We start from the raw sequence: 25784 nt of genomic DNA on the forward strand, positions 1-25784 counted from the left end.
ACCCCGCCAACGCCAACGAAGGGCGCCATCGATGGACATGAAACAGGCTAATACTAAAATTCTCAGCAAGAGGGATGGGATGGGGGTTAACTTGGTCACATTTCCGCATGCAGCGATTTTCGCACGTGCTGTCACAAATCGGGGGGAGGAGGGAAGAAGTAGTTTCAGTATAGTAAGCACTATAGAAGATACTTTGTAGGCTTGGGAGTGTGGGGAGGGGAGGAGTCTTCTACAGCGATCTTGGTGGCAGTTGCACCGTGATTACCGGTTTCTTGGTGGTCAGTTGTGGATATTTGGTGCTAGAGAAACACGGTAGAGGATACTCTAATGTTAGCTGTTACTCTCCTGTACTGTGGTCTCTGCGTACCATGACGCTCATCATCGCTCTATTAGATCTTTATTGATACTCGTACACCACATACCACCATGCCTCTTTTTTTCTCCGAACTCTAGTCTGTGCCTTCTCTGTGCTCTGTTATACCAGACCGCGCACCGAGCCGCCGTACCTGTTCTGTCCTTGCCCTGTCCTTGTCCTCCCACCCTCACATTCCACACCCTTTTCCCGTTCTCCCCGTCCTCCCCGTGCCTTCCCCCGTACTCCCCTCCCAATCCCCAGCGGCCTGGCTCGCGGTGGCTGGGATGCATTAGTGGCCGTGGCAGCGCGTCGGGGCATCGGCAAGGGCCGCGCCCAACCAACCGTCTTCCCTTCCCTGACCGCCTTGTACCGTTCTGTGCCTGCCCCTGCCAAATTGCCCATACAAAAATTCAAGGATAGTGCTGTTGTGTAGCCAACCAGACGCGCAATCACACACGCTTTGAAACCCCTTTTCACACTCTTTTTACTAGATTTTTAGAGAGGAAGTTGCGACGCTGCAAGGGGGATGTTATGTCAGTTATCCTGCTTAATACAGCATTGGATACTTAATACTATCTACTTTGAGTACAGTATACACCCTGCTTAGGCTAACCGTTTGTGCGGCCAAGGTTACTGTGACTTGGCTAAATTAATATGGGTGAGAAGTCACGTACTAAAATGTGCTATGTGCTATCTGTGACCGCGTCGTCTATCGATAACCCCCGTACCCCCGGTATATGGGGCTGGCACTCGCAAGCTGGGCAGAGTAGTGGATCAACCCCCCGGGCAGCTCAATGAGATCCTGGGTTTTTTTATCCCGATGGGCTCAGGAGTAAAAAAAGGCTCAGCCCAGAAAGAGCAGAATCCAGTAAAGGCGGTGGCACATCCAGCTGACGGGGAAGAAGTGCAACAACCTCCCTCCTTTTTGACCCAGTCCTCCCTCACCTGCATACCACCTGTCGTGCATCCCGCCTTCTCGTCCAACGGCTCTCAAGAAAAGGTCCTTCCTTCTAAATCCACTACTCAGTTTACCAGTCTCGTCTCACCTGTACGCATTCTGGAACTCGCTGTCTCACATTCTTACTCTCCTTGAGTCGACTTGCCTACACAGTGCTCCATCGCCCAGCATAAACATCCGCAATGTAAGGAGGGCGACTGCGACCCAGGGAGCTGAAAAGAAACAAAAGACCACCCCCGTGCTTTAAACAACCAGACGTGCAGTTTCGTCTCAGCCTATACCTCTTCGCCAATCTCAACCTGCAACGGCGCGCAAACAGGCTGGCTTTGCATCTAAGCCTCTGGATACCTACAGACTGACTTCAACGTCACACGACAGTTTCCAACGCTCTCTTCTAAAAACAACAACAACAACAATTCCAGCTCTAGCATTATACTGCACAAGAAAGGACAGCACTCGCCTGCTTGGGCACATACAGGATATCCCGGGAGCACCGCATCACACCGCGCCCCACTACCAAACATAACATAAAGTCGACACCATGGACACCCGCGAGATCGACCGCCATCCCACACCAGAGCGAACAAGGCCACCTGGGTCCAGCGCCTCCCTCCAGTCCCGCGGCACAGCAGGAAGCTCCAACACCTCCTCTTCGAACCTCCCCCACCACCGAATCCAAAACATACGCAGCGATCGAGGCAAGATGCATGATGCCGCAGAGCAAGGTGGGAGAGAGGGACAGGGACAGGGCGGAGACCTGCTACAGGAGAAGCTCCGCGAGATGAAGGCGGCGAGGCTGCATGAGCGCAGGAAGAGCAGAGATGCCGCTGCGTATCAGGATATGCAGCGGGGATCGCAGAGTTCGCCAGCGGGCCCACGGCGGCGCGATCAGGAATTGGAGGCACCTGGGTCGGCGGATCGGAGAGCTGACCGTGCGAATGGGAAGCAGAAATTGGGTGTCAAGGCTACGGAAGATGTGAGGCAGATCCTGTAACTAACTCGTGTGGGATATGATACTAACGTGCTTTGCTATTCAGAGAGTTTCCGCTTTACTAAATGAGAACTTTGATCTCAAACTCAAATTACACCACCGAAAGGAGCAGCAATCGAAACTCGAAGAGCGCCTGGAGGATTTAGAGGAGCAGGTTAAGCAACAACATGAGCTTCAAGATATGAACGAGCAATTGGTTTCTGAGCTGGCTAAGCGGGACGTGGCCATTGAACAGGCCGTCAACGTCATAATCGAGCTTGAAGAGAAGGTCGACAAACTCATGGAGGAACGAAATGCAGTCAGGTCCCTCCAAGCAGCAACAAGTCTCTACTTGAGTGACCGCGACGACAGCACTATCAACAGTGGAACAAACAGCGGAACAAATAGCCAGATCGTGGGCAGCTCGCCTCCAGACGACCCCCGGTATCGCGCCAACTCCGACATAACCCCCTTAGGGCACCGACGACAGGAATCGCATTCGAGGTCGCTCGCGAGAATGCCCTCGTTCCTGTCTGAGCGAACTGAGGAGACGGAGGCTCTGCGCAGCCTTTACATACCCCGTGACCAGAGTTTACCCAGACTATCAGAAGATAATGGCGGAAAGGACGACATGGCGTCTGAACTGGATGGAATGAACAGCCCCCGCCTGAGCGTCCTGAGCGAGAGCTCGTTTATAAGTGTGTATGGGGCGAAGAGCAATGGCCAGGATCTGGACAGCCTGGACTTGGAATATGAGAACTTGGATTCGCCCGAGCCAAACCGCTTTATGAACGCCACATCCGTGGACCAATGGGTCGGAGACGGCCTCAAAAATGCAAACCCGATGGGGCGAAAATCATCTGGGCGAGTTCCGGGTGTTGTTGCCGTAGGACAATTCCTATCTATGAACGACGTCGTGAAGTCGCCGCTCCAGCGACTCGAGAAGCTCCAGCGCATTGTTGAGAGGCGTAATGGGCCGGCCATTGCAGCTCGCCTCATGCAAAATACGTCGGATCACAAACCAAATGATCCGCCGAGGTCTGTGCCTGCGAAGCCGGACAGCATTCGGAGAACGGACTTGGAGTCTTTCGAGCAACGCGCCCTGCCTCCCACGCCAGACACCTTCAGCACCAACTCGCTACAGCAGTACAAGAATTCAAATTCAACCGATACCCTCAACGCCGACGCGACTAGCTTCGTGTCCAGAAAGACACAGGAACACGATGATAACAGGCCTTACCTGAGCCGTGCCCAGACCAGCCCTGAGTACGACCTAGCCCGACTCCGTCGCCCCCGCAGCGCCGCCGAGACCATCACGAGCCGCCGCGACGGACATGGCTGGGACACTGCGACTCAGAGCGAAGTCACAGAGACGAACTCTGACATCGCCAGTGAGGCAACAAGCACCATGGACCCCTGGGTATCAGCAGCACGAGAGAACCTTCGACCGGTCACATTCCGCGCACCAGAGATGTTCTCCTTCGGCGAGGACTACAAGAAAGACTGGGGCCGCGACGTGATGTTCAACCGCCGCGACGACGACATCCCCATCCGCTCGCGCAAACCCCTCGACGCCTCCAACCCCCGTGCCGAGGACATCACACCCACTATCTACCGCTACGAGCGCTCCGCAAGCGGCTACATCAAAGACCCGCAAGCCTCCCTCGCCGCCCAAATCGAAAACTCATACCATCCCGCGCCCCCGGAGCGCCGCTCCTCCCTCGCTAACCCTGGCTCCCCAGCAGGTAACGAGAAACGCCTCCGTCGCCTCCAAGCTGCGCGCGCTGAAGCAGATGCGCCAGAGCCGCCGCCTCATGGACCTAAGGCGTCGCCGCAGAAGACTATAGAGGAGCCGCAAAAGCGCGGCTTGTTTAAGATGCTCGGCCTAGGCCGCTCGGTATCAGCGGCTGTTTCGCAGATGCCACCACCGGCTTTCATGCGTGGGAGTAGTGAACAACCCCCTATCACTACCAAGGATATATCGGCTCCCAAACGCATCACGGTCGTTGAAGACATCCGTGATGCCTCTGCTACCCCGCCACCTATCTCGCGCTACCCGCGCGGACGCGCTACAGCTGACGCCCCGAGGCCGTCGACGTCGCATAGTATGGAGTCCCGCGGCCCGAGCAGCAGGGTGCATTGGGAGCGGAGGCTGAGTACGGGTGCGAGTCCGACTGATGGGGGTGAGGGGACGGGAATCCTGGAGACGGGGATGGGGGGGAGGGATATTAGGGATACGGCCAGTACGAGGACGAGGAGGTGGTATGCCCTTGGACGGGTGGGGAGTTTGAGGAGGTAGTTTGTTTGGGGGGGGAGGTGTAAAACTTTGTTTGTTGTGTATTGATTTTCAGTCCGTTTGCGGGGGGAGCGCGGAGTTTGGTTGGGTGGATGGGGCGGTGGGTGGGCTGGTACTCACGCTGCTGCTACTACTACTGCTGCTACTATTACTATTACTACTACTATTACTACTATTGTTATTCGGGGAAGCTTATTCAGAGGAGCTAGGTTGGAGAAGAGAGAGAAAATATAATTATTACTTCTAAGTCACGGTCCACCCCGCGGGGATGATCGTACGAAAGTGTCACATGCCGCTGCGGGTGCGGATGCTTTGTGATGCTGTATGACGGACGAGGAAGCGGCGGCGGGGTGGCTATTGGTCGGCGCTAGGGTTAAGGTTCGCGCCTGCCGCCGCGCTATGTCGTCTGTCGGCTGTCATTACCGTTCGTGACGACCGGCGATGGGACGCGGATTCTTTGGATTCTTTAGATATGTTTCTATCCTGGAGATGGGGATAGGGGAGTATACTGTTCTTGTTTTTGATATACAACTGGCAACTGTGCTATCAATGGCAACATGAGGGGACTAACTAGACCCAGGTGATATAATAGGAAGGAACACCCCACAGCTTCCCCATGGCTCCTTCCTCGTCCGTTTTTATTTTAGTTATACACTTAACTTCTCGGACTAGCTATCAAAATTTGGTCCGCGCAGGCTCTAGAGGTCATGTGGTCTCCATACCACCGACTCCATCCAGTCAACTCGCTCCTTCCCATCATATCAGCCCAGTCCCAGACTCTCATACCGCGAGAGTTCATGGTAAGCTAAACAGGTAAGCAAAGCCCACATCTACAAGAGGCCCTCTCATTCTGTCAGTATCGTCTTATTCCCCCCCGCTCATTACTACATCTCCATCCCCCATCATCTCCATCTTTCTTTCTCCGCAAACCCCTCACATCCATCATCTTATCTTTTCTCTCCTCATTTCCCGAGTTATACGAGAAATTATCCATATATCGATCGGTAATATAAGATAAGAGCATTCCAAACATTCATTACGCGCCTACGAATCCCCAACCGTCACCACCACCACCAATTCGATTCGAGAGCCGTGGCGCCGTCGATACCCTTCGAACCAAGCTTCCCCGTCTCTTCCGTCATGGGCGCCTTCTCCAACGCCGCTGGGCGCCTCACCGGCCGCTCCAAAAACGAAAAAGAAGATGAAGCCACCGAACTCCCACCCACGACCAACATCTTCGGTCCTGACAGCACGGCCATCGCCCCTGAGACCCTGCGCGCCCAGGACGCCGCCGAGCGCGAAGAGCGCGTCCCGCTCGCCCGCCAAGCAACCGCCGTCGAGAAGGAGATGAGCACCTGGACGTGCGTGCGCGCCTTTTGGCCGGCTGTGCTGCAAGCCATCATCCTCTCCTGCGCGTGTATCATGGAGGGCTTCGATCTAGTCCTCATCACGGGTTTCCTTACCAACCCCGTATTCCGCCGGCGCTACCAGTGTCCGGATGCGTCCTTAGATGGCAAGGTGTGCGAGATCCCCGCATCGTGGCAGTCGGCGATTGTGATTGGGCCGACGGTTGGGCAGATGGCGGGTGTGCTGCTGAGTGGCTGGCTCGTGGAGCGGTTTGGGTATAAGAGGACGTTTATGGCGTCGCTGGTGGCGCTGTCGGCGTTTATCTTTATAGTGTTTTTTGCGGGGAGCTTGACGATGTTCTTGGTGGGATTGTTGCTGTGTGGACTGCCTTGGGGGGTGTTCCAGACGCTCACGACGAATTATGCGTCTGATGTGTGTCCGACGCCGATTAGGGCGTATGTGACGGCTTGGAGTAATGTGTGCTGGATTATTGGACAGTGTCTTGGTGCGGTTACGCAGAGGGCGTTGGTTAATAATATGACGATGCTGTCGATTCAGATCCCTCTTGGTCTGCAATGGGTCTTCCCTCTCCCTATCTTCATCTTCTCGCTATGGGCCCAGGAGTCGCCATGGTGGCTTGTTCGCAAGGGCCGCACCGACGAGGCCCGCAAGGTCCTCACTAAACTTGTGTCCCAGAGTCGCGTGCCAGAGGGTTACAGCATCGATGGTCAGCTCGCCATGATCCAACTTACCAATGCCGATGAGCTCCGTGAGACTAATGGCACGGGCACGGGATATCTTGATTGCTTCCGTGGCGTTAATCGCAGACGTACGGAGATCTCGACGTTCACGTGGGTCATCCAGAATGCGAGTGGCTCAGCACTCATGCAGTGGTCTCCGTACTTCTTCCAGCGCGCAGGCATGGCGCCGGAGCAAACTTGGAACTTCGTTATTGTCCAGGTAAGCCCCCAAGTCCCCGAACACACGCACACATACTAACGCTCTCAGTACGCCCTCGGTCTCGTCGGCACAGCAATATCCTGGTGTCTCCTCGGGCGCTTCGGCCGCCGCACCATCGAGCTCTGGGGCCTCTTTCTCCTCACCTTCGTCCTCACCATCTGCGGCATCATCGCCACCATCGGCCTCAGCGCCGAGCTGACTGGCTGGCTCTCCGGCTCCCTCCTCCTCCTCTACACCCTCGTCTACGGCTGCACCATCGGCCCCGTCACGTACGCCCTCGTCTCGGAACTCTCCTCCACGCGCACGAAATCAAAGACCATCAACATCGCACGCATGGGCTACAACGCCTTCGGCGTCTTCAACTGCGTCGTCACGCCCTACCAGCTCAACCCCACGGCCCTCAACTGGGGGATGAAGACAGCGTGGTTTTGGGTCGTCTTCTGTGCGCTCTGCTTCGTGTATGCGTTCTTCCGGATCCCGGAGCCGAGGGGAAGGACGTACGCGGAGATGGATTGGTTGTTCGCGGAGGGCATATCGGCGAGGAAGTTTGCGAGTACGGTTGTCCCCCGATTTGGCGATGAGATGGAGGGGGAGGAGGGCGCGAGCTCTTCGGTGGAGAGTTATGAGAAGAAAGGGGCAGGGGTTGTGGAGGCTGATGGCGGGGTGATGCCGAGGTCGGGGTCGTTGGGGTCGAGTAATGCGCCGGCGGTGGCGACGGTGGAGAGTGTAGCGGAGGGTGGTGCGGGGGAACTTAATGGGGAGGGAGAGGGGGGGAAGAAGAAGGGGCGGTTTTGGTTGTGGGGGAGGAAGTAGGGGGGGGGTATATACTCTATATACTCCACGTGGGAGCTGATCGAAAGAGCGGATGAAAAATGACGGGACGAGGAGTTTGGGTAGAAGAGGATTCTTGGTTAGATTTTGAAAGTTTTGGTTCTGGTTCTGGTTCTGCGGCGATTTTCTATTACCCACATTCGCTTGGTTTTGGTTTGTTTGTCTTGGTGCTGTTCATGGTTTTATACCTGAGTCACTCGTTTTTGGTTTTGGTTGCCTTTGATTTTTTTGGGATGAAATGGGGAGTTCGAATGGCAAGACAGGAAGGAGTTTGGAAAATGGGGGGCTAGGGTTAAAATCCAATGGACGTAGACAATTATACTCCTCACTCTTTTATAACTAACTGTTCACAAGGTCACGCATGCATGTATACACATGATGAGTTTTTTATATCCCCATTTTCTATTTTTTATGTATCTGTATCTGCGTCTGTATCTCCCCCTCCCTCCCTCCCCCATCCATTTACGAAAATAGTAGTAGTTGCCCATCCGAGTCTGTTTTTGGTATGTAAAATGCAATGCAATGTCCCATGCCCCCATCCACGCCACGCCCATCCCAATCCCACATTAACATCCATCCCCCCGTAAAATAAAACGCCAGAGCAATGCAAGGCAATTGTATAGATGCCTCTATCAACAATCTTCTCCAGAGGGCTTTTTGGTCTCTTCTTCTTATTATTTCTCTCGTGGTGAGAGTGTGAGAGGTTCTGTGTTTGTTGTGTTGTATTCTGTAATTACATCTCATTCCGTTCGTGTCCTCTCTCTCTCCCTGCTGGGCCAGGGGAGGCTCTCCGCAAAGAAAAAAAAACTCTGAGATGGAAGACGAGACCAGTGCAAATGTGCAGAGTAGCGGAATCAGCGCGCGCGAATATCGAATCACCGATGTAGCGCGTTCAAGAAACCGTTTTAGTAGCACAAAAAAAAAGGAAACCCCTCAAAAGGCACTCGTCAACCACTGAGCAACACTCAAAAGGCGGGGTATCCGCAAAAAAAGCCAACGCAGCCACGAAGTAGGGATGTCACTCCTTTCGTGGCGCCGCCGCAAGAAGCAGCAGCAGGCTCAGTTGGCAGGCAGATTCTCCATCTTGCCCTTCCCGCCGGCGAGCCACTCAGGCTCAATGAGGCGCTCGCGGTCCTGGTACAGGAACTTGTACGCGGTGCGGATGGTGCCGTCGCTGACACCTGCCATGTTGCCGATCTCGCGTGCGCTCTTGGGCTTGCCGAGCAGGTGGCTGGCCATGTAGATGCACGCGGCGGCGACGGAGAGCGGGGAGCGGCCGGCGAGGTCGCCCATGGTGGATACCTTGTCCGCGAGGCCCTGGGAGACCTTGACGAACTGCTGGCCGTGCAGACCGAGCTGGGAGCAGAAGCGCAGGACGAGGTCTACGGCGTTCGTAGAGGTCGTCGCTTGGTACGCGTCCGTTTGCGCGAGGGAGCCTTCACACACCACGCGGTTAATATGGGAGAATAGATTAGTGTGTATAGCAATAACAACTTACCATTTGTCAGCGCCGCCTTGTTCTCGTCGCTGGCGAAGAACTTTTCCAGCGCCTTGAAGGTGCGGCCGATATCCTTCTTCGAAACCTTCGTCAGGGCGTAGATCTCGCGGAAGGTACGGGGGACTCCGCTCTGGCGGCAGGCGATGAAGATGCACCCGGCGATGAGGGCTTCTTGGGACTTCCCTTTGAATGCTTTCGCATCATCCACCATCTTGAACAGGTGCTTGGCTACATCAGCGCCGGTCTTGGGGATTCCAATAGCGTCGCAGTGGGCGCCGATCTCCTTGTAGGCTGCCAAGAGGTTCTTGGTGCTCTTGTCATGGGCAGACTTGTTCTGTGCGCGCTGAAGATCGCGGCTACGACCAGAACCATCGCCAAATGCAATAGTAGTGGAGAGCTGGGATCCGTTGAGGAGTGGGTTCGCGCCGTCTCCGACACGAGATGGGTCGTCGTTGCCTTGGTCATCGTTTGCGAAAGTGCGCCACTCGGAACGTGTATCGACAATCCGATCTCCAAGGACGAGGCCGCAGGAGCCACAGACCATGTCGCCAGAGGAAAACTCTTCGACCAGGTTGGGCGGGAACTCTTTGCACTCCTTGCATATCATCTGCATATTCAGGTTCTCGATATACGGGTCTGTCTCGCCAGGTGCGGTGGCGGTAGTGGTAGCCATCTTGGGTTCGTATGCGTTCTTCTTGTGGTATATATTTCTAGTATCACATAAGATCTGTCGCGGGGAAACCTTCTCTTTGGGCAGAGACTTCTTCTTCTTGGTGACCAGAAAGCGTGTTTTCAGGTCTTTTGTGGGTGTTGTGCAGAGTCGTTTCGTATGGAACTTGACGAAAAGCGGAGAATGCAGTTTGGCGGTTTGGTCTGGAGAAAACTCCAGTGCCAACTGACGTAGTTGCTCTTTGAAGTTTCGCGCTGTTGAAAGCGATCTCTACAAGGCTGTCACTTGAGGTCTACTTGATGTTCACTGAGGTTGAAGTGAAGCCGAGGCTGTGGCGATATTCGCTTCGATCTCAGCAGATCGTCGAAAGAAATCGACGCACAAGGTGAAGTATGAGATTTGAAGAGTGATAGACTGAACGAATGAGTATCTTGAAGTTGAGAGACTGGCTCCTAAGTCAGGAAAGTTGAAACCGGGCTACGCTGCACACCTGCGATCGATCTGAACCAGTAAAGGCGTCTCCGAAGTCGAATATCCAACCCCGTAGACTGTAGAAAGATCGGCTGAAGACGGTTTACCTGTCGCTATCAAGATGGCCAGCAACTTTGTAGGTCCTTCGGCGATGGGTAAGTCGTTCTTCGCGGCGGGTGCTGAAGCAGACGTTGGACGTGGAATGACGCAGAAAAGAATGAGGCAGGGCTGGTGTGTCGCAGTCACATATACGCACACGCACGCCACGAAGCGGCGCTAAGAGGGATTCGTGCGGCTACTTCTCGCGACCACGTGATCCTGCCGATATTCGTCTCGGCTAGCGTTTCGACGACTCCCGGAACAGATTTGAAGGTGCTGGAAGCTGTCTGTCAACGGTCAATTGAGCCCCATTCACCTCGTCACCATGCTCGCACAGTCTATCCGCGCTTCGGTACGCTGCCATTGATCTCTTGCTGATGAACGATTACTGATTTCCCGCCAGCGCTCCTCGTTCGCCCGCCTCGCGCGGAGCCAGTTCATCTCCAAGCGCACCATCATCACCCCGACTGCTGTCCGTCAAGGTACGACTCCCCTCTCTCGATACTACATCTCCAATTGCGTGTATATACAGGATTCTAACTATTTCTCCGCAGCCGACCTCGTCCAGGAGATGTACCTGAAGGAGCTCAAGGCCTACAAGCCCGCCGCAGTCAAGGCCTCCGACGCCGAGGGACACGTCCTCAAGTTCAACCCCCCCCAGACCCCTACCTCCCCCGAGGAGGCCGACATCGCCAAGGAGCTGAAGGCCTACGAGGACTCGACTGTTGATATCGAGGGCCAGGCTGAGGCTGGCTCCGAGGCCGCCGTGGAGCAGGATTGGTTCGAGGAGCCTGAGGAGGAGTCTGCCAAGCACTAGATTGCTCGGTGGCGCTGGTCCTAAAGACGGTTGTGATGGTTTAGAACACTCTAGAGTGGTATGAGAGGCCATATGTATATCAATCCCGGCATAGATCTTGTACTTGATCGTTACTTTGTGTCTTTACGCGTTTTGGGGGTGATTTGAGGGGTGTGTTTATGCTGCTGTGATGTGAATTGCTGTGAAATTTCAACAATGGTTTGCCAATCTGCCAGGCTGATCTCTGGGGTGTATTGCATTCTTTCAATCTTCTCCGACTTGAATTATATGCATGTTGTAGGGTATATATGTTGATTTCACAGCTCTCCCCTGAATATTTATCCTGGCGAGAAACAACACCCATCACATTTGACAGAAATATACTTGTAACTAAAGGGTTTTAAATCAAGGGTCGAGGTGAATACAGTACAGTAGAGTATCAAATGATAATAGGTTCTGGCCAGGGACTACATCCGTGCAGCTCCGGTCTTCATATATTCTCGTGTATGGCCTACACATATAAAATAAACCTCAATGGCACCAAAAATCACATCACGAAAGGCAGGTATTCCTATTTTGCATAGAGTACGATAAAGCTATCCACCGTATTAATTACCACAGGCGAAAGGAAGTAAATCTACGTGCCGTACTTCAATATCTCAAAAGTATGCCTCGCCGTCAGCCACCGTGCAGGCTGAGCTTAGAGGCGTGCTCAGAATACTCTACGAGTACTGGACTGTTTGCATCCCATATCCATTTAAAACCCGCGGGGCTAATTATTTTTTAGGCGGCAATCGTGGATATATATTGATTGATTGCACCATACAAATGCTGCTGGTTGTGCGAAGTATTAATTTTTATTTTTATTTTCCCCTTGGAAGAAATATAAAATAGTACCAACATATGTTACGAACAATAAAGCAGAAACACATACAAAGACTTCCACACCAATATGAATCACTCTACAGGACAGATAGGACACAAGAAGACATCTCAACATGTAATGCAATCACTAGCATCAACTACTAAACAGTCCACGAGACCCTGTCGTCTCCTCACACCCAAAAAACACATCCATGACTTCAAGACCACCCCTCTCCGATCAAACTACAACAATCACACACAAAAGACAATCACAGCACACCACTGCACGGCACAGCACAATATTCATGACCCAAGCATTCCTGACTAACTACGGTGTGAAGAGAGATACAAAAAATCACACCCCCCATCCCCCATCCAACGAGTTCCTCACTGGACAGACAGTCTCCATAGCCAGCCAAGCCACAACTATTCATCATGAAAACCACACTCACTGCTCACCCACCCCCACTACCCTCTCTCCAAAAAAACCTCCAAAAAATTGCTTGTGGTATCATCCTCCGAGGCTTAGGACACCAAGCACACAACCCCCATCCCTCGTCTCCCCAATCCCCATCTCCAAACCAAAACGGGCCGGGTTGCATGCACCGCCTTCGAGCCAACAACAAAATATACGCCATTATCCAAAATGCAAAATAAATGCAAAGCAAGCAAGCGACGAAGCAAGCGAGGACAAACAAGATAAGACTATGATAAACTCCGCAACCTATGCGTGTCGATACCAAAAAACAACAACAGCCCCAATGACGACGATAATGATGATAATGATGTTGATGGAAACCAGGAATAAAAGATATATAGATCCTCCTCCTCGGACCAACTACCAGAGCTTTTACATGTCGAAATGCTCGCCGTTGATCATGCTGCTATCCTCGTGGTTATTCGACCTAACGATACCGCTCATGCCGCTCAGGCGATTCGTCTTCGTGTTGTGATCGTCCCACGCCTCGTCCATCTCGTCAATATCGTACTTCGTGCGGTCTTGGAAGTGATCATCGATCGAGTTCTCGTCCACAAAGGTGAAGCCCTTGAAGTTGGCTTGCATACCAGGCGACAGCGGGGTCGAGGTCACGATACCGGCAGCCAGGGCTGCGGCACGTGCGTTGAGCGACGAGGCGCCGTTAAGGGCGTTGGTGAATTCGGGATCGAAGTTCGAGGTGTCCGTCTCTGACTTGAGCTTGGGCTTGAAGGGAGGCGTGATCAGCTTCTTGGTGAGAGCCTCCCAATCAATGTCGGCAAAGAATGGGTGCCTCTTGAGCTCCTCAGCGTCGTCGATGGCGCCGAGACGGTGTTTGGGGTTGCGATTCAGAAGGCCCTTAACAAAGTTGCGGCCTTCTGTCGATAATGTATCCCTGGGAAAGCGTACTTTCCCGAAGGCAATGTTCTTGTACATTTGTTGGGTATCTTCCGCGTAAAAGGGACTCCAGCCACAGCACATCTCGAACACCAGTACACCAAGCGACCAGAAATCGACCATCTTGGTGTATCCGGCCTCATCGAGTAGTACCTCAGGTGCGAGGTACTCGGTGGTCCCGCAAAATGTGTTCGTTGTATCATTCTTCGTTAAGTTTGCCTTTGATAGGCCAAAATCGCAGAGTGCAATGTGTCCATTGGCATCAAGCAGAATATTCTCTGGCTTGAGATCGCGATAGACAATGTCGTGTAGATGCAAGTGCTGAAGCGCAAGAATGAGCTCTGCGATGTAAAATTTGGCACGCTTTTCATCAAAGCGGCCTTCCTTCTGTAGATGCCAGAAGAGCTCGCCACCCGACATGTAGTCCGTGACGAGATATAAGTCGGTAGGTGTTTGGAAAGAGAATTTGAGGCCGACAATGAAGGGAGAGTCGGTCATAGCTGTGCGGACCAAGATATTCCTCTCACCAACAGTGTGTGCAACCTCCTTCTTCTGCACAATGACCTTCTTTTGGAGGACCTTCATGGCGTAAATTCTCTTGGTGTCCTTCTTTCGGACTTGATAGACTTGGCCGAATGTACCCTTTCCGATAAGCTTGAGGATTTGGAAGTCTTCTGGGCCGTAATGTCTCTTGTCCGTCCGTTCGAAGGAAATTTCAACGTATACTTCGCCGATCGAAAAGTCCTCCTCACCCTTCCTGTCTCGTAGAGGATACCAGCCCTTGACCGGAGCCGTGTCATACTCCGATAGCTCGGGGTTAAAGTCAACGTGACCCAAGAAATCTTCGGACAAGGAGCCGCGGTCGTAGACGCTGATGCTGACCCTGGAATCATCACCAACAACATCACTTTGCAAAGTTAGCCTAATGTTGATAGGAATGGGTCTCGTGGTAAACTTACAAGACAGCTTCCGTATCCCACTTCGGGTTAGTCATCGATCGACGACTTTTAACCTTGAAGTCTCGGGGTTCCGGGTCGCTGGTGTTGCTGCTTTGGCGGCTCTTCATTGGAATTGCCATTGGCCTGCCAGAGTCGCTGGGTTGGCGCGAGATTGGGATGCTACCCGGAGGTGGGCTGATCGTCGCGTCTTCGTCGTCATCATCCTCATCCTCGGATCGCGGACCCTTGGAAACAAGCTCGTTGCGTTGGAACACCGCCACAACATAGGGATCCTTGCTTCGGCGCAGGCCTCTCGCTTCGGCTATCTTCACAGTGAGCTTTCCTCGTGGTGCCCTCACGGGTGCCCCGCTTATATCGGAGCTGCTCGACTTCGTCTCAGATAATCCCGAGGGTCTCTTGGGAACTAGATCGTGGCCATGGTCACTATTGTCCGAAGTGGACGTGTTGTTAGAGAGCGCTCGTGTTGGTGTCGCAGGATGGCTCTTTTCATCGCCAATTGTTAGCCTCTTGAGCATATCATATGATAAAGAATCAGAAACTGAACCAGAAGCAATACGGGAATGAACTGGGGTATCTGGTGCAGTCGAAGTAGGAGTTGGCTCTTTTGGAGTCGAGATATGGGAAGCAAGGACGTTCGAAGGAGTCAAAATGTTGGATAACGTCTTCAACATTGAAGAAGCACCAAATTTGGGAAGTATGGATTCTGATATGGTCTTGTGATGTGGCAACGAAATCTGGGATGTAGGAGATGCAATCTCCGGACTCGCAGCTTCCCCATCTTCAGCAGTCGAATCGTTGGATTTCAACTTTCGAACGGAAGGTGGTTTGGAAACCGGTGGGGTTGGGTATGGATGTGGATTTTGTGACGCGCCATCTGCTACTGACGAAGCTCGGCGTTCTGTTTTCTCGTGTGGCAAGAGGCAAGGGGAATCCTCACTATCGCCACTTGAGTTCTCGCGACTAGAACTTCCTGTTGCTGACAGATTCTCCTCAAGCTCCGTCGTCGTCTCCCGCACATGGAGCACCGGCGGGTTCTCCGCCTCGGTCCCAACAGCAGGAGTCTCAAGTGGAACAGAAATTGGATTTTCAGAAGAACCAGAATTGAGACCAACCTGAAAATAACTGTGCATAATCCCAGGCAACCGCTTATCGGACGGATCAGGTTTCGGTGTCGCGACTCCCGAGCGAGGAGTGTCGGAGTCAATGTGATCGTTCGCGTCATCTTCGCCAGATTTACTAAAAAACATAGTCTTGTCAGCTTGGTCGTCCAGGTATATTCGAGGCAGTTCGCCGTTTTCTGAGGGCGGCGACGGATACATGGTGTCGACGACGAAGTAAAGAGCGGGGTTTTGAGGCAGCAGTGTAGTATCGAGGACCCGGCCCGAATGATCACAAAACTTCTTGTCTCATTCTTCTCAGAGCAGGGCGGTGCTGGAACAGACGGAGTTGCATCAGCTGTGATAAGCTTTGATCCAACCGGGATATGTTCGCCCCGAGGCAAGTACAGTGCTGCAGCAAAGATACATCAACCGCGGGGTATCCCGAAGTAACGTTCCAGGGAAGGTGCGATTATGAAACTGAAGCATGGGAAAAACAATTTTAGGAGCCGCATAGGTCGTCTTTATATTTGGGAAGTCGCGACTCCCCCAAAGGCGCCAGCAGTGCCAACGGAGCAAACAAAAGCCACACAAACGTGTCTGGGGGGATAGGATTTGCCGTACCTTGACATCATGGCCTGTGTTGCTTTCCTCAACATGTCTTGGGCGCCACCGCCCGAAGCTGTCTCAGTTCCCGTCATATTGTGAGTGTATACAGGTATCTGGGATCCCAGCTGGTCGCAATGTGCATGAAAACGGTACTGAATTGATTGTTGTGGTTTGTGGTTGTGGGTATAGGCGGCAATCGTTTAAGTGGCGTTCAAGGTGGCAGATTCGTAGATTCGTGGGTAGATTTCGTGAGCAGGTTCGACAGTACTGCAAGGGAGCGTGTGTGAAGCTTTTGAGACCAGAAGCAAATGGATCTCTCGTAGATATGGGGGAAGAGCAGCAGTCAATATGCAAATGACGATGAGCGGGATCGTAGTAGTGGCAGACAGCGCGTAGGCGGGGTCGATTTTCGCTAGGTCGGTCTGGCGGGGGGGGGGCGTTGTCAAAAATATAGGGCGGCCGGTTTATATTCGAGAACCAGTCTGATATTGTTTTTGGGGTATATAGAGTAGAGGAGGAAGAGAGGAGAGAGTAAAGATAGAAGGCATAAGGGGAAGGAGTTGGATTTTCATGGAATGAACCATCAAAGAGCGCGATTATTTGGGATTATGGGGGAAGAGGTGGGTTTTTTGGGATTTTGACTTTCGCTACGGGAGTAACTCGTGTAGGGAAGGGAGGAGGGAGGAGTACTAATAGTACTAATAGTACTGATAGTACTAATAAGTACGAATAGTGTGGTATAGTGGACGGTAGTAGACGGTGTACCATGTAGTCGTAGTAGTAGGAGTTAGCCGTGTAGGTAAGTCGATTAGTCCCAGTAGTTCTAGTAGTCCAGGTAATAGTCCAGTAGCAATCTAGTCCTCTTAGTGTTATTATGGGCTCCACAACACGCACCACACAAAACCACACAAACCACACAAACCACACACCAACACACCACACAAGCCTTGACAAACGAACAACGATGGAGACGGGACCAACGCGGTCTACGGTCTATCTACGGTCCACGGCCTAGAGTGGTAGAGTGGTAGAGTGGTAGAGTGGTAGAGTACTATTAACTACTACTACTACGCCTCGTCATTCTCGGCCTGGACGAAGGGGGGGAGGAGATGGGAGGGGAGTTAGAGGATAAATGGAGAGGGGATGGGCTATGGCAGGGCGGGGAAAGGGTTTTTTTCTCTTCTCTTACTCGTTTCAGCCCTGCTCCATTTGATCTCCATTCTCCAGTCTCCAGTCTCGTCTCGTCAGCTAATAACAAGTGAGCTGATTGTAATAAGCCGCTGCCTCCGTGGGGTATATGGTACCGTATAGGAGGATCTCGGTCTCGGTGCTGTTTCTGACTGTCTGGGTGTGCGTGTTTGTTTGTTACCATGCTGAGGAGATATTGGTTGTGGTGTACTCCGTGTATACTGTACTGATACATAAACCAAAAATACTCTCTCTCACTGTGGCTGGCATGGCATGGCATATGCACCTCGGACATATGCGCGCGCTGAGCCGGGAGACAAAGCAAGCAAAAAAAAAAGAGAAACAATAAAAGAATGCATTTCTTTTTCTTGTCTACCGCCATTCCCCCCATTAATACCGTTTGAAATACTATCATAATTGTTGTTATATTGCTATCACTGCTATTACAACACTGCACTGACTACACTGTGCCGTAAACCCTGTGCCAGAGCAAACACCCGCTATTGCCCGCCCGCCATGCTACACAAAACACTCGGACCTTTGTTTTCCTACATGTTTTCCTTCTGGAAGCTCTCCTTTCCTTCTCCCGGCTATCCCAAACATTTTGCCATCCGGGGCTACGTCATATGTGGGCGGGATTGCCGATACGCCAGACAACAGGCCCAACAAAAGTCCATGGACACAGCAGATTCGTCCAGGCGGCCCCTTTTACTTACTCATGGTCCCTCTACTCACCCTCACTAACTATCTCATCAACTGTGTACTCACTACTTACTGTACTAACTATTGAGTCCCATAGTGGTTACTGCGCTGTTGTGTACTGTACTCGAGATAGCTGAGGTCGATGCAAGTAATCCAAGCACAGCTGTATCCTGGCCGTGTTACCCCCATGCCGTGGCCCAGTAAGCAGGCAGAGAAGGATCTAGAGACACGCAGGCGGCAAAGAGGCAAAGACAAGACAGCCAGGAAGGACTCGAGCATTCTCCCATGCGCCTCCTTTTTCTTACAAACACCCCATTCACTCATGCCAAAAGTAGTCCCTCATACTGTGCATTTTCCATTACTCTAGCCAAGGGGGTACCCAGCAATCTACATCTCACCGTCGGACCGGATAGGGTGCTCTGTGCTGTCTATCCTGTGCTTCGCCGCGGATCGATGTCCCTAACAGTTATTTTAAGCGGAGTATCTCATCTCTGATCATCCCAAGGAATCCCAAGGGACCCCCAAGCCTCAGCACGCCAGCTGGAAGATATCGGAAGCTGGGGTTATCAGCTAATATCTACCGTATCGGGCATCACACAATCGGGCAGCGACCATCCCTTCCAAGCCCGCCATTTTTTCCTATTCCCCTCACTTCAACTTCCCCATCCCTTCCGCTCTTCCCTTCGTCCCTCCATCCGCTTTCGGATTCCTGTCAAAAAAGCAAGATCTCTGACATTCCGTCCGTCAGTACGTACCCGTACTACCAGCCAAGAGGCGCAGAGGCGTAGACGGGCTGGGAGGATTACCACACTTCCATACACCCATACATGCTGACTCAGGCCATCCTCTCAGCCCCCTCGCGTGGATGCTTGGCATAGTGCTGGAAATTTCAATAATGCCATTCTTATGGGAGCACAGATCTGACCGTCTCGCCTCGGACCTACTGCGGTATCATTTCCCTTCGTATCTGGCACAGATGCGAAACAAAAATTTCCCTTGAACGAGCTGATATATTTGATATTGCCCGTCTCCAAGACATTGTATTTGGGCCCCGGTCCTCAATTCCCGGCTCAGCGCGTGCAAAGCAAGCACTGCGCCTTGCACAGACACACACACGCACACACACCACACCGTCTCTTTTTCCCATCCCTCCGAACTGAGGTGAGCAGGGCTGGCTTCTGACGGCACGGCGGAGGACGTCTAGGGCACTGCCGGTCCATGTGGTGTAGTTTAGAGTAATTTTTCATATCACGATTCACATGCAAATTTTGCGCGATTCATGTTGCCTGCCGGAGGATCCAGGGTCCGGAATTAGCCCAGCGGCGGGAAGTAAGTGAATAATGTACTCGAGTATACCATACATGGTATTGTACTCTATACTGTATATCGAAAAAGCCGCCCTCTCTCGATAAACCCCAGCAAGCAAAAAGGAAAATACTTTGGGTGTGCAAGCAACCACTTGCATCTTCGCATGGGACAATCCGTTCTCTTCTTACCAGAATTAATGCCTGCCACCACACGCCCTTTTTCTCCACGGTACCCATGGAAAAATGAGGCGGAAAGGCTCCTCATTTGATATTACCGTGAGATCTCGGAATGGTGCCGAAATCGTCGCCGCCGGTTCCGTTTCAGAATTGCCCCACATAAAATAGTATGTGAATCCAGAAAGGTACTAGTGTTTTTAGGGTTCAGCACGTGATCGGCAAATCATATGATTTGCCGCTCACGTGTATATGAGCCTGAGGTATCAAAATATTTCGACACCTGAGGCTACAAGGCTGCCATTGCAAGGCTTAGTTGGCGACACGCCAGAAAACGTGACCTTGAACGTCAAAGCCAAGCTTCGCGACCGTGACACGCCAAATATTCCAAGTATAGCACCGGAAGCTACTCGTTCCAATCCCAAGCTACCAGCAATTGTCCCTCGCGTTTGCGCCGTCCGCAAATATGGGTAGACGACCAGGCAGAGCGGCAGCTAAGCAAGCTGCCGTCGCCCTCAGTACGTTTGCAATCCCCCCCGAATTCAAAGCTCATATTTTATATCACCCCGTCTCGCGCGACCAGCTATACTAACCTCAACCCCCAGAGAACACACCCCAGACCATTGAAGACCCGGAAGACGAGACCATGGCGGACGTCCCTACCTCCGACCCCGTATCCCCCCGCGACAACGACGACGACGACGACCCCGACGCAGAGGACGACGGCACCCCAGCGCCCCAGGACTCAGAACCCCCCTCCGAAGCAGCCACGCCGCAACCCGAGCCCGAACCCGTGCCGCGCAAGCGCCGCCTCGGGCGCCCTCCCAAGATAAAGCCGCCGGGATGGGACACCCCCGACGATGACGGCGCACCTGCCAGTACCCCCGCCAAGCGCGGGCGCGGACGCGGTGGATTCGGTCGTGGAGGTGGACGCTGGGCGAGGAGGGGAGGGCCGTCGCATGTCACGCAGCAGCCGATTGATAAGGAGGGGAACATGATGAATGTCGAGAATGACGAGGTGTCGCTCCCAGAGGACGCAGAGGGTGAGACGAAGGTGGATAAGATGGGTCATCTACAGGGCGATCGCGAGTACAGGTGCCGCACATTCACGGTGTTAGGGCGCGGACAGCGCTTATACATGTTATCGACCGAACCCGCGCGCTGCGTGGGTTTCCGCGACAGTTACCTCTTCTTCACGAAGCATAAGCGGTTGTATAAGATTATCATCGACGACGACGAGAAGCGCGACCTGATTGACCGCGAACTGATCCCGCATTCGTATAAAGGCCGCGCTATCGGTATCGTCACCGCGCGCTCTGTGTTCCGCGAGTTCGGCGCCCAGATCATCGTTGGTGGAAAGCGCGTTTATGATGACTATGAGGTCACTAAGGCGAGGGCTGAGAACGTTGTGGCGGGCGAACTCGCGGACCCGAATGATGTCTTCAAAATCGGCGAGCCGTACAATAAGAACCAGTACGTCGCCTGGCACGGCGCAAGCTCCGTGTACCACTCCGGCGCCCCGACGGTGCCTCTTCAGGCTGGAAAGGCTGCAGAGTCCAAGAAGCGCCGCGTCATGGTTAACGACACGAATTGGATGCTCGAGCACGCGCTTGAGGCTAGGTAAGCCCCCTATCTCCCCCCTCCCCCGAAAAAAATAGTATAGTCAGAAACTAACCAACCCCTAGCCGCTTCAACTCCGCCCTCGCCGCCACCCGCCGCCGCAACCTATCGGGCGTCTACGACCCACACACAAACACCATGCAATACCCGCAAATCATGCAACCCACCCACGCGCGCTGGGAGCCCGTCGGCCCTCTTGACGCCGCAACAGCAGGCATGCAAGCCATCACTGTCTCCACTTCCACCCCACCCTCTCCCTCTGCCGCCGACACCATCTTCCCTCCTGTCCCCCCACAACTATCGCGGAACTTCCTAATCGTCGACACCGTCTACGAGAACGCGTCGCACTCGCACCTTGGTATACCCGGACCGGATGGAGGGGATATGGATCTTGGGTTTAAGGGGCTGGAGGGTGTGGGAGAGGATGTCAAGGAGTTGCTCCCCGCGGAGTGTAGGGAGGCGTTTGAGAGGGCGTTGGGGAGGGAGAGGGTGTGGAAGGGGGGGTGGGGGACGGAGGTGGAGGATGGGAGGAGGGGGAGGTTGGTTATTGATAAGGGTGTTATTTTGTGAGGGGGTGCGGGGGGTTCCTGTGTTGGTGCGGGCGCATGGGCGGTGATGGGATGGGGTGTTTTTGGCGTTTGATTGTGGGTGTGGTGTGGTGGCCTGCTGGTGGGTTTTTTGGGCTGAGAGGGGATATTGAACTCAGCTTTACTGCACCTTTTGGGGGGTGGAGATGGGGTTATAATGTAGGAATATATATTACGTCGTCTGCTCTACTCCTCTTGTCAAGCCTACGGGCCCGCCCTTGCTTACCCGCACAGTATTGAAGGCCGGATATAGATAACCAATCCCCTTCTCCATAACCCCTTTCCTTTGCTTCTTACACGGTCGTCACTTCCGTCAGTCGTTCCTTCTCCTATTGCGATATTTCAAGGGTCATTCCTTCCCTTAATAGTTGGCCGATCCTTTCATTATGAAGGAAGGAACGACCCTTGAGATATATTTAATAGAGGAAGGAACGACCCTGTCAAAAAGGGAAGGACGAACAACCAAGGAGGGAAAGAACGACCCGTGTGTAGCTGTATTTTATATTTTTTCGTTCTTTCCTTATGTGGATGAGAAGGGTGGGTTTTATATTAGATGTCTCTCCAACCTCTAGGGGATGATGGGCTTGGTACGGATGACATTGGGTATGTGCGTAGGTCAGGTTATGGGACTTGAAGCTTGCGCTGGAACTTAAGATGGATGCGAGGCGGGGGTAATGCGGGGGGGATACGGATCTAAGAGGAGGGCAATACGGATGCAAGTTGGAGGAAAGACGGATGCGAGTTGGAGGCAAGACGGGGATGCAAGATGGAGGCAAGGCGGATCCAAGACGGATCTAAAGCGAGGGCAATACGGATCCAAGACGGAGGCAATACGGATCCAAGACAGATGCAAATACGGAGGGAGGCAAGACGGAGGTAATACGGATGGCATCGTGAATTTGCGCATAATGGGCTATTAAAACAGGAATCTGCGCAAAACCGAATGCATGTCGAATTCATTCCGAATGTATTAGCTAACGCAGGCCTAATATGCGTAGAACAGGCTGTGAAAATGGGAATCTTGCATCAACACGGATCCGACACAGGTCCGACACAGATAGCATCGTGGATTTGCGCAAAAGGAGTTATAGAATCTAGAATCTGCGCTAAAGCTATTGTATGCTTAATGTATTAGGAATGCATTCGTTAATATAGATAGACCTAACGTGCGTCGAGCAGGCTATAGAAATAGGAATCTTATACCAACACAGATCGGATATACATCCGACACGGGTCCGACACAGATGCCATCGTAGACCTACGCAAAATGGATCATAGAATCTGGAATCTGCGCTAAAGCTATTGTATGCTTAATGCATTAGGAATGCATTCGTCAACACAAGCTTAATACGGACACGTCTAGCACTAGAACAGATCGAAGATGGATGGGATACGGACAACATCCTGGATTCAGGTTAAGGGGGCTGTAGAACGGGATTCTTGCTTTGGAACTAGATACGGAAGGCATATTGGGGTTGGATTTACGCAAAGGGGGTTATAAAATAGAAAAGTTGCGCAAAACGGAATGCATTTGTCAACGTAGGTTCGTTTAAAGGGGTGCCAACGCGTGTTCGACGTATAAATGACTATAGGAACAGCTATACTAGAACTCAATATGGATCGGATGGATGATGGAACACTGTCCATAGCGTATGATTGCTCAAAATGGGCTACAGAACCTGGAATCTGCGCCAAAGCAGTTCAGACAGGGTTCGAACAACCTGCGCAGAAGAGGCTATACAGTCTAGGATCTGCGCCAAAACAGTTTAGACAGGGTTCGGACTCCGTGCGCAAAAGTGGCTATGAAATCTAGAATCTGCACCAAATCTAATGTATGCAGAATGCATTAAGAATGCATTCATCGATACAGGCTTAATGTAAGGCTATGAAGTAAACATTTATGAAAATCAGGAGGCTCTTACTATAGAATCAAAAACCAGCGCTAAATAGTCTGTGTAGGAGTTTAGGCATCATATTGAATATAAATTCAAAATGGGAGTTAGCCATCAGAATAAATGTGCGCGTAGAAACTAGAATTTGCGCCGAAACTGATGGATGCGGAATATATTCGGAATGCATTCGGATTATATGTGGAATCTATACGGAAATCATATACAAATTATTCGAAAACAATACGGAATCTATACGGAATCTATACGGAATCTATACGGAACCTATACAATTCATATTTGAATAATATTCAATTTATATCCATAATGCATTCACCATACAATCTCATTATGCGCAAAATAACCTATAAAATCCTAAATCTGCGCTAAAGCATAATTTATATAACTTTTTAGATCTACGCAAAATCAACTAGAAAACATGAAATCTGCGCAAAAGCGGAGGAATAGTTCGACCGGCCGGTCGAACTACGCGATTCTATCCCTCTGCTTGCAAAAGGGGAGTTTGGAGTGCCTTTGTCTATGAGAGGATCAGTAGTCATAGAAGGCCACAGAGAGGGGAACAACTAACCCCTTTATATCACGTGTTATAGAGTGGGAGTTATATAGCATTGCTTCAAAATTGCGCAAAATGCACACTAGAAATGGGAAAATGCGCAAAGCCGGAACAAGGCTTGACCGAACAGTCCGGCCTAGCAGTTGTTTGCTAAATGCCTTTGTTTATACATAGTTTAGTGTACATAGAAGTTGACAGAGGTGGGCATATCCATCCCCTTAATATCACGTGATGGAAGGGGAAGTTAGACAAAACCCCCTGTAATTTTGCGCAAATGTAGCTGTTCAAACAGACACTTGCGCAAAATCGGGTTAATGTTAGACCAGCTAATTTAGTGCAGATCCAATATTTACAGAGCTATGTTTATGCTGTTGGGATTTAAGGGACGGCAGTCGACAGGTTTTAACGCATAACCCCTTTCCCATCACGTGATGGGAAGAGGTTGAACGCTCCCTACATATTTAGCGCAAATCCTACTACGAGAGCGCGGATTTGCGCAAAACCGCATGAAGGTTTGTCCGACCGACTAGCCAGCCAAACCTCATGCTTGCACGTGCACGCGTCGTGTGAATATTCACAGACTCAACACACACAGTCGTCGACAAACACACGAAGCCCAACAACAATCACGTGACAACAACCTCCCCGCCCAAGAAATCAGGGCATCAACCATGCACCACCAACGTGCATCAACCACCGCCACCACACCCACCACCACACCGCCACTGACGACGATGACACACTCCTCACCAGGCTATGGTGTGGCGCACCCCCCCCGGTACCCCCGCCTCTCGATCGATAAGATGAGGGATGGGCGGGTTATTACATATTGAAGTTGCGTTGGGTGACTAAGTTGTCTTTGTGGCCGATGGTGGTCGATGGTGATGGGGGGGGGTTGGTGGGGTGGAGGGGTTGGGCGCAGGTAGGCGGTTAGGTGAGGGGAGGTGCATATGCCTGTTTGAACCACGAGCATGGAAAGGCGTTGATACCCGTGGTTCCTGAGTCGTATGAGATGGGATGGGAAGGGATGGAGAGGAGGTTGGCGCGGGGGGTGTAGGGCACACACTCACATCACCTCCCGTTTATCTCCATCCCAACCAGACCAAGCGATCACGGAGTCCGCGGAACGAAACTCTCCAACGGTACCGTACTTTCTGCAGACTTTAATATCGGGAAGAACGGAGATGGAAGGGGGGGGGGGGTAAAACGGCGATATTACGATCCACACATGCACGGCATACTCTAGTTTCTGTATATCGACCCTGTAGAGTAAGTTTGGTAGAGTAAGTGGTTTAGAGTCAGGGTAGAGAGTAGGGGGCAGGCAGGGTTGGAGAGAAGTGTGCGTATCAGGTGTCAGGTACGCCGTTTTTTACCATATAGCTTCGGCGGTAGTCTGCAGCAGCGCCGCTGCGAAGTAAAGGAAAAAAAAAAACCCTCACTATCACCCAGTCCTACCCGCCGCGCCGAGCAATGCCATGTCCAATGGTCCAGCGGTTATCAAGGGCCCATCACCACCGCTGCTTTGCCGTCACCTGCCGCAACGGTGGGGGTCGCGTGTGTCCCCGCTGCAAACCCTACTGTTACTGTACTC

At 52.2% G+C, this 25784-nt stretch overlaps 7 protein-coding genes across 7 annotated transcripts; 5 read left to right on the forward strand and 2 right to left on the reverse strand.

The window, feature by feature from the left end:
• Positions 1-1059: 1059 nt before the first annotated feature.
• Positions 1060-4582, forward strand: VE01_00117 (uncharacterized protein; the record flags this gene model as incomplete). Its single annotated transcript, XM_018269650.2, has 2 exons — positions 1060-2289; positions 2351-4582. Exons 1-2 carry the CDS (start codon positions 1855-1857, stop codon positions 4580-4582), a joined length of 2667 nt encoding a protein of 888 aa, XP_018135583.1. The 5' UTR covers positions 1060-1854.
• Positions 4583-5719: 1137 nt separating this feature from the next.
• On the forward strand, positions 5720-7699 carry VE01_00118 (uncharacterized protein; the record flags this gene model as incomplete). Its single annotated transcript, XM_018269651.1, has 2 exons — positions 5720-6886; positions 6935-7699. The coding sequence occupies 2 exons, from the start codon at positions 5720-5722 to the stop codon at positions 7697-7699; spliced, it is 1932 nt and encodes a 643-aa protein (XP_018135097.1).
• Positions 7700-8172: 473 nt separating this feature from the next.
• Positions 8173-10590, reverse strand: SUA7 (transcription initiation factor IIB). The gene is made up of 2 exons (XM_018269652.2): positions 9216-10590; positions 8173-9153 (listed from the first exon to the last, which is right to left on the reverse strand). Exons 1-2 carry the CDS (start codon positions 9886-9888, stop codon positions 8777-8779), a joined length of 1050 nt encoding a protein of 349 aa, XP_018135585.1. The 5' UTR covers positions 9889-10590; the 3' UTR covers positions 8173-8776.
• Positions 10591-10730: 140 nt separating this feature from the next.
• On the forward strand, positions 10731-11678 carry VE01_00120 (uncharacterized protein). Its single transcript, XM_018269653.2, has 3 exons — positions 10731-10807; positions 10859-10937; positions 11010-11678. Exons 1-3 carry the CDS (start codon positions 10781-10783, stop codon positions 11270-11272), a joined length of 369 nt encoding a protein of 122 aa, XP_018135365.1. The 5' UTR covers positions 10731-10780; the 3' UTR covers positions 11273-11678.
• Positions 11679-12242: 564 nt separating this feature from the next.
• VE01_00121 (uncharacterized protein) lies at positions 12243-16905 on the reverse strand. The gene is made up of 4 exons (XM_059463248.1): positions 16168-16905; positions 15559-15682; positions 14447-14928; positions 12243-14394 (listed from the first exon to the last, which is right to left on the reverse strand). The coding sequence occupies exons 1-4, from the start codon at positions 16242-16244 to the stop codon at positions 12966-12968; spliced, it is 2112 nt and encodes a 703-aa protein (XP_059320140.1). The 5' UTR covers positions 16245-16905; the 3' UTR covers positions 12243-12965.
• A 2633-nt stretch (positions 16906-19538) lies between these two features.
• Positions 19539-22907, forward strand: VE01_00122 (uncharacterized protein). Its single transcript, XM_018269655.2, has 3 exons — positions 19539-20041; positions 20129-21143; positions 21209-22907. The coding sequence occupies exons 1-3, from the start codon at positions 19990-19992 to the stop codon at positions 21711-21713; spliced, it is 1572 nt and encodes a 523-aa protein (XP_018135398.1). The 5' UTR covers positions 19539-19989; the 3' UTR covers positions 21714-22907.
• A 438-nt stretch (positions 22908-23345) lies between these two features.
• VE01_00123 (uncharacterized protein) lies at positions 23346-23606 on the forward strand (the record flags this gene model as incomplete). The annotated part of the gene is made up of 2 exons (XM_018269656.1): positions 23346-23516; positions 23571-23606. The coding sequence occupies 2 exons, from the start codon at positions 23346-23348 to the stop codon at positions 23604-23606; spliced, it is 207 nt and encodes a 68-aa protein (XP_018135364.1).
• Between the last annotated feature and the right edge of the window lie 2178 nt (positions 23607-25784).

This window comes from Pseudogymnoascus verrucosus (genome assembly GCF_001662655.1).
Source record: "Pseudogymnoascus verrucosus strain UAMH 10579 unplaced genomic scaffold scaffold_1, whole genome shotgun sequence".
Classification (NCBI taxonomy): Eukaryota; Fungi; Ascomycota; class Leotiomycetes; order Thelebolales; family Thelebolaceae; genus Pseudogymnoascus; species Pseudogymnoascus verrucosus.

What these genes read in the sequence shown, in the direction of transcription:
- SUA7 (XM_018269652.2), bottom strand. Translation starts at nt 9,888, where the DNA reads ATGGCTACCACTACCGCCACCGCACCTGGCGAGACAGACCCGTATATC. An exon ending in CAAGGCGGCGCTGACAAATG is followed by an intron (nt 9,154 to 9,215) that starts GTAAGTTGTTAT and finishes TGGTGTGTGAAG; the next exon opens with GCTCCCTCGCGCAAACGGAC.
- VE01_00121 (XM_059463248.1), bottom strand. Translation starts at nt 16,244, where the DNA reads ATGACGGGAACTGAGACAGCTTCGGGCGGTGGCGCCCAAGACATGTTG. An exon ending in ACACAGGCCATGATGTCAAG is followed by an intron (nt 15,683 to 16,167) that starts GTACGGCAAATC and finishes TATGTTTTTTAG; the next exon opens with TAAATCTGGCGAAGATGACG. An exon ending in TGGGATACGGAAGCTGTCTT is followed by an intron (nt 14,395 to 14,446) that starts GTAAGTTTACCA and finishes AACTTTGCAAAG; the next exon opens with TGATGTTGTTGGTGATGATT.
- VE01_00122 (XM_018269655.2), top strand. Translation starts at nt 19,990, where the DNA reads ATGGGTAGACGACCAGGCAGAGCGGCAGCTAAGCAAGCTGCCGTCGCC. An exon ending in GCAAGCTGCCGTCGCCCTCA is followed by an intron (nt 20,042 to 20,128) that starts GTACGTTTGCAA and finishes CTCAACCCCCAG; the next exon opens with AGAACACACCCCAGACCATT. An exon ending in GAGCACGCGCTTGAGGCTAG is followed by an intron (nt 21,144 to 21,208) that starts GTAAGCCCCCTA and finishes ACCAACCCCTAG; the next exon opens with CCGCTTCAACTCCGCCCTCG.
- VE01_00120 (XM_018269653.2), top strand. Translation starts at nt 10,781, where the DNA reads ATGCTCGCACAGTCTATCCGCGCTTCG. An exon ending in CACAGTCTATCCGCGCTTCG is followed by an intron (nt 10,808 to 10,858) that starts GTACGCTGCCAT and finishes ATTTCCCGCCAG; the next exon opens with CGCTCCTCGTTCGCCCGCCT. An exon ending in CCCGACTGCTGTCCGTCAAG is followed by an intron (nt 10,938 to 11,009) that starts GTACGACTCCCC and finishes ATTTCTCCGCAG; the next exon opens with CCGACCTCGTCCAGGAGATG.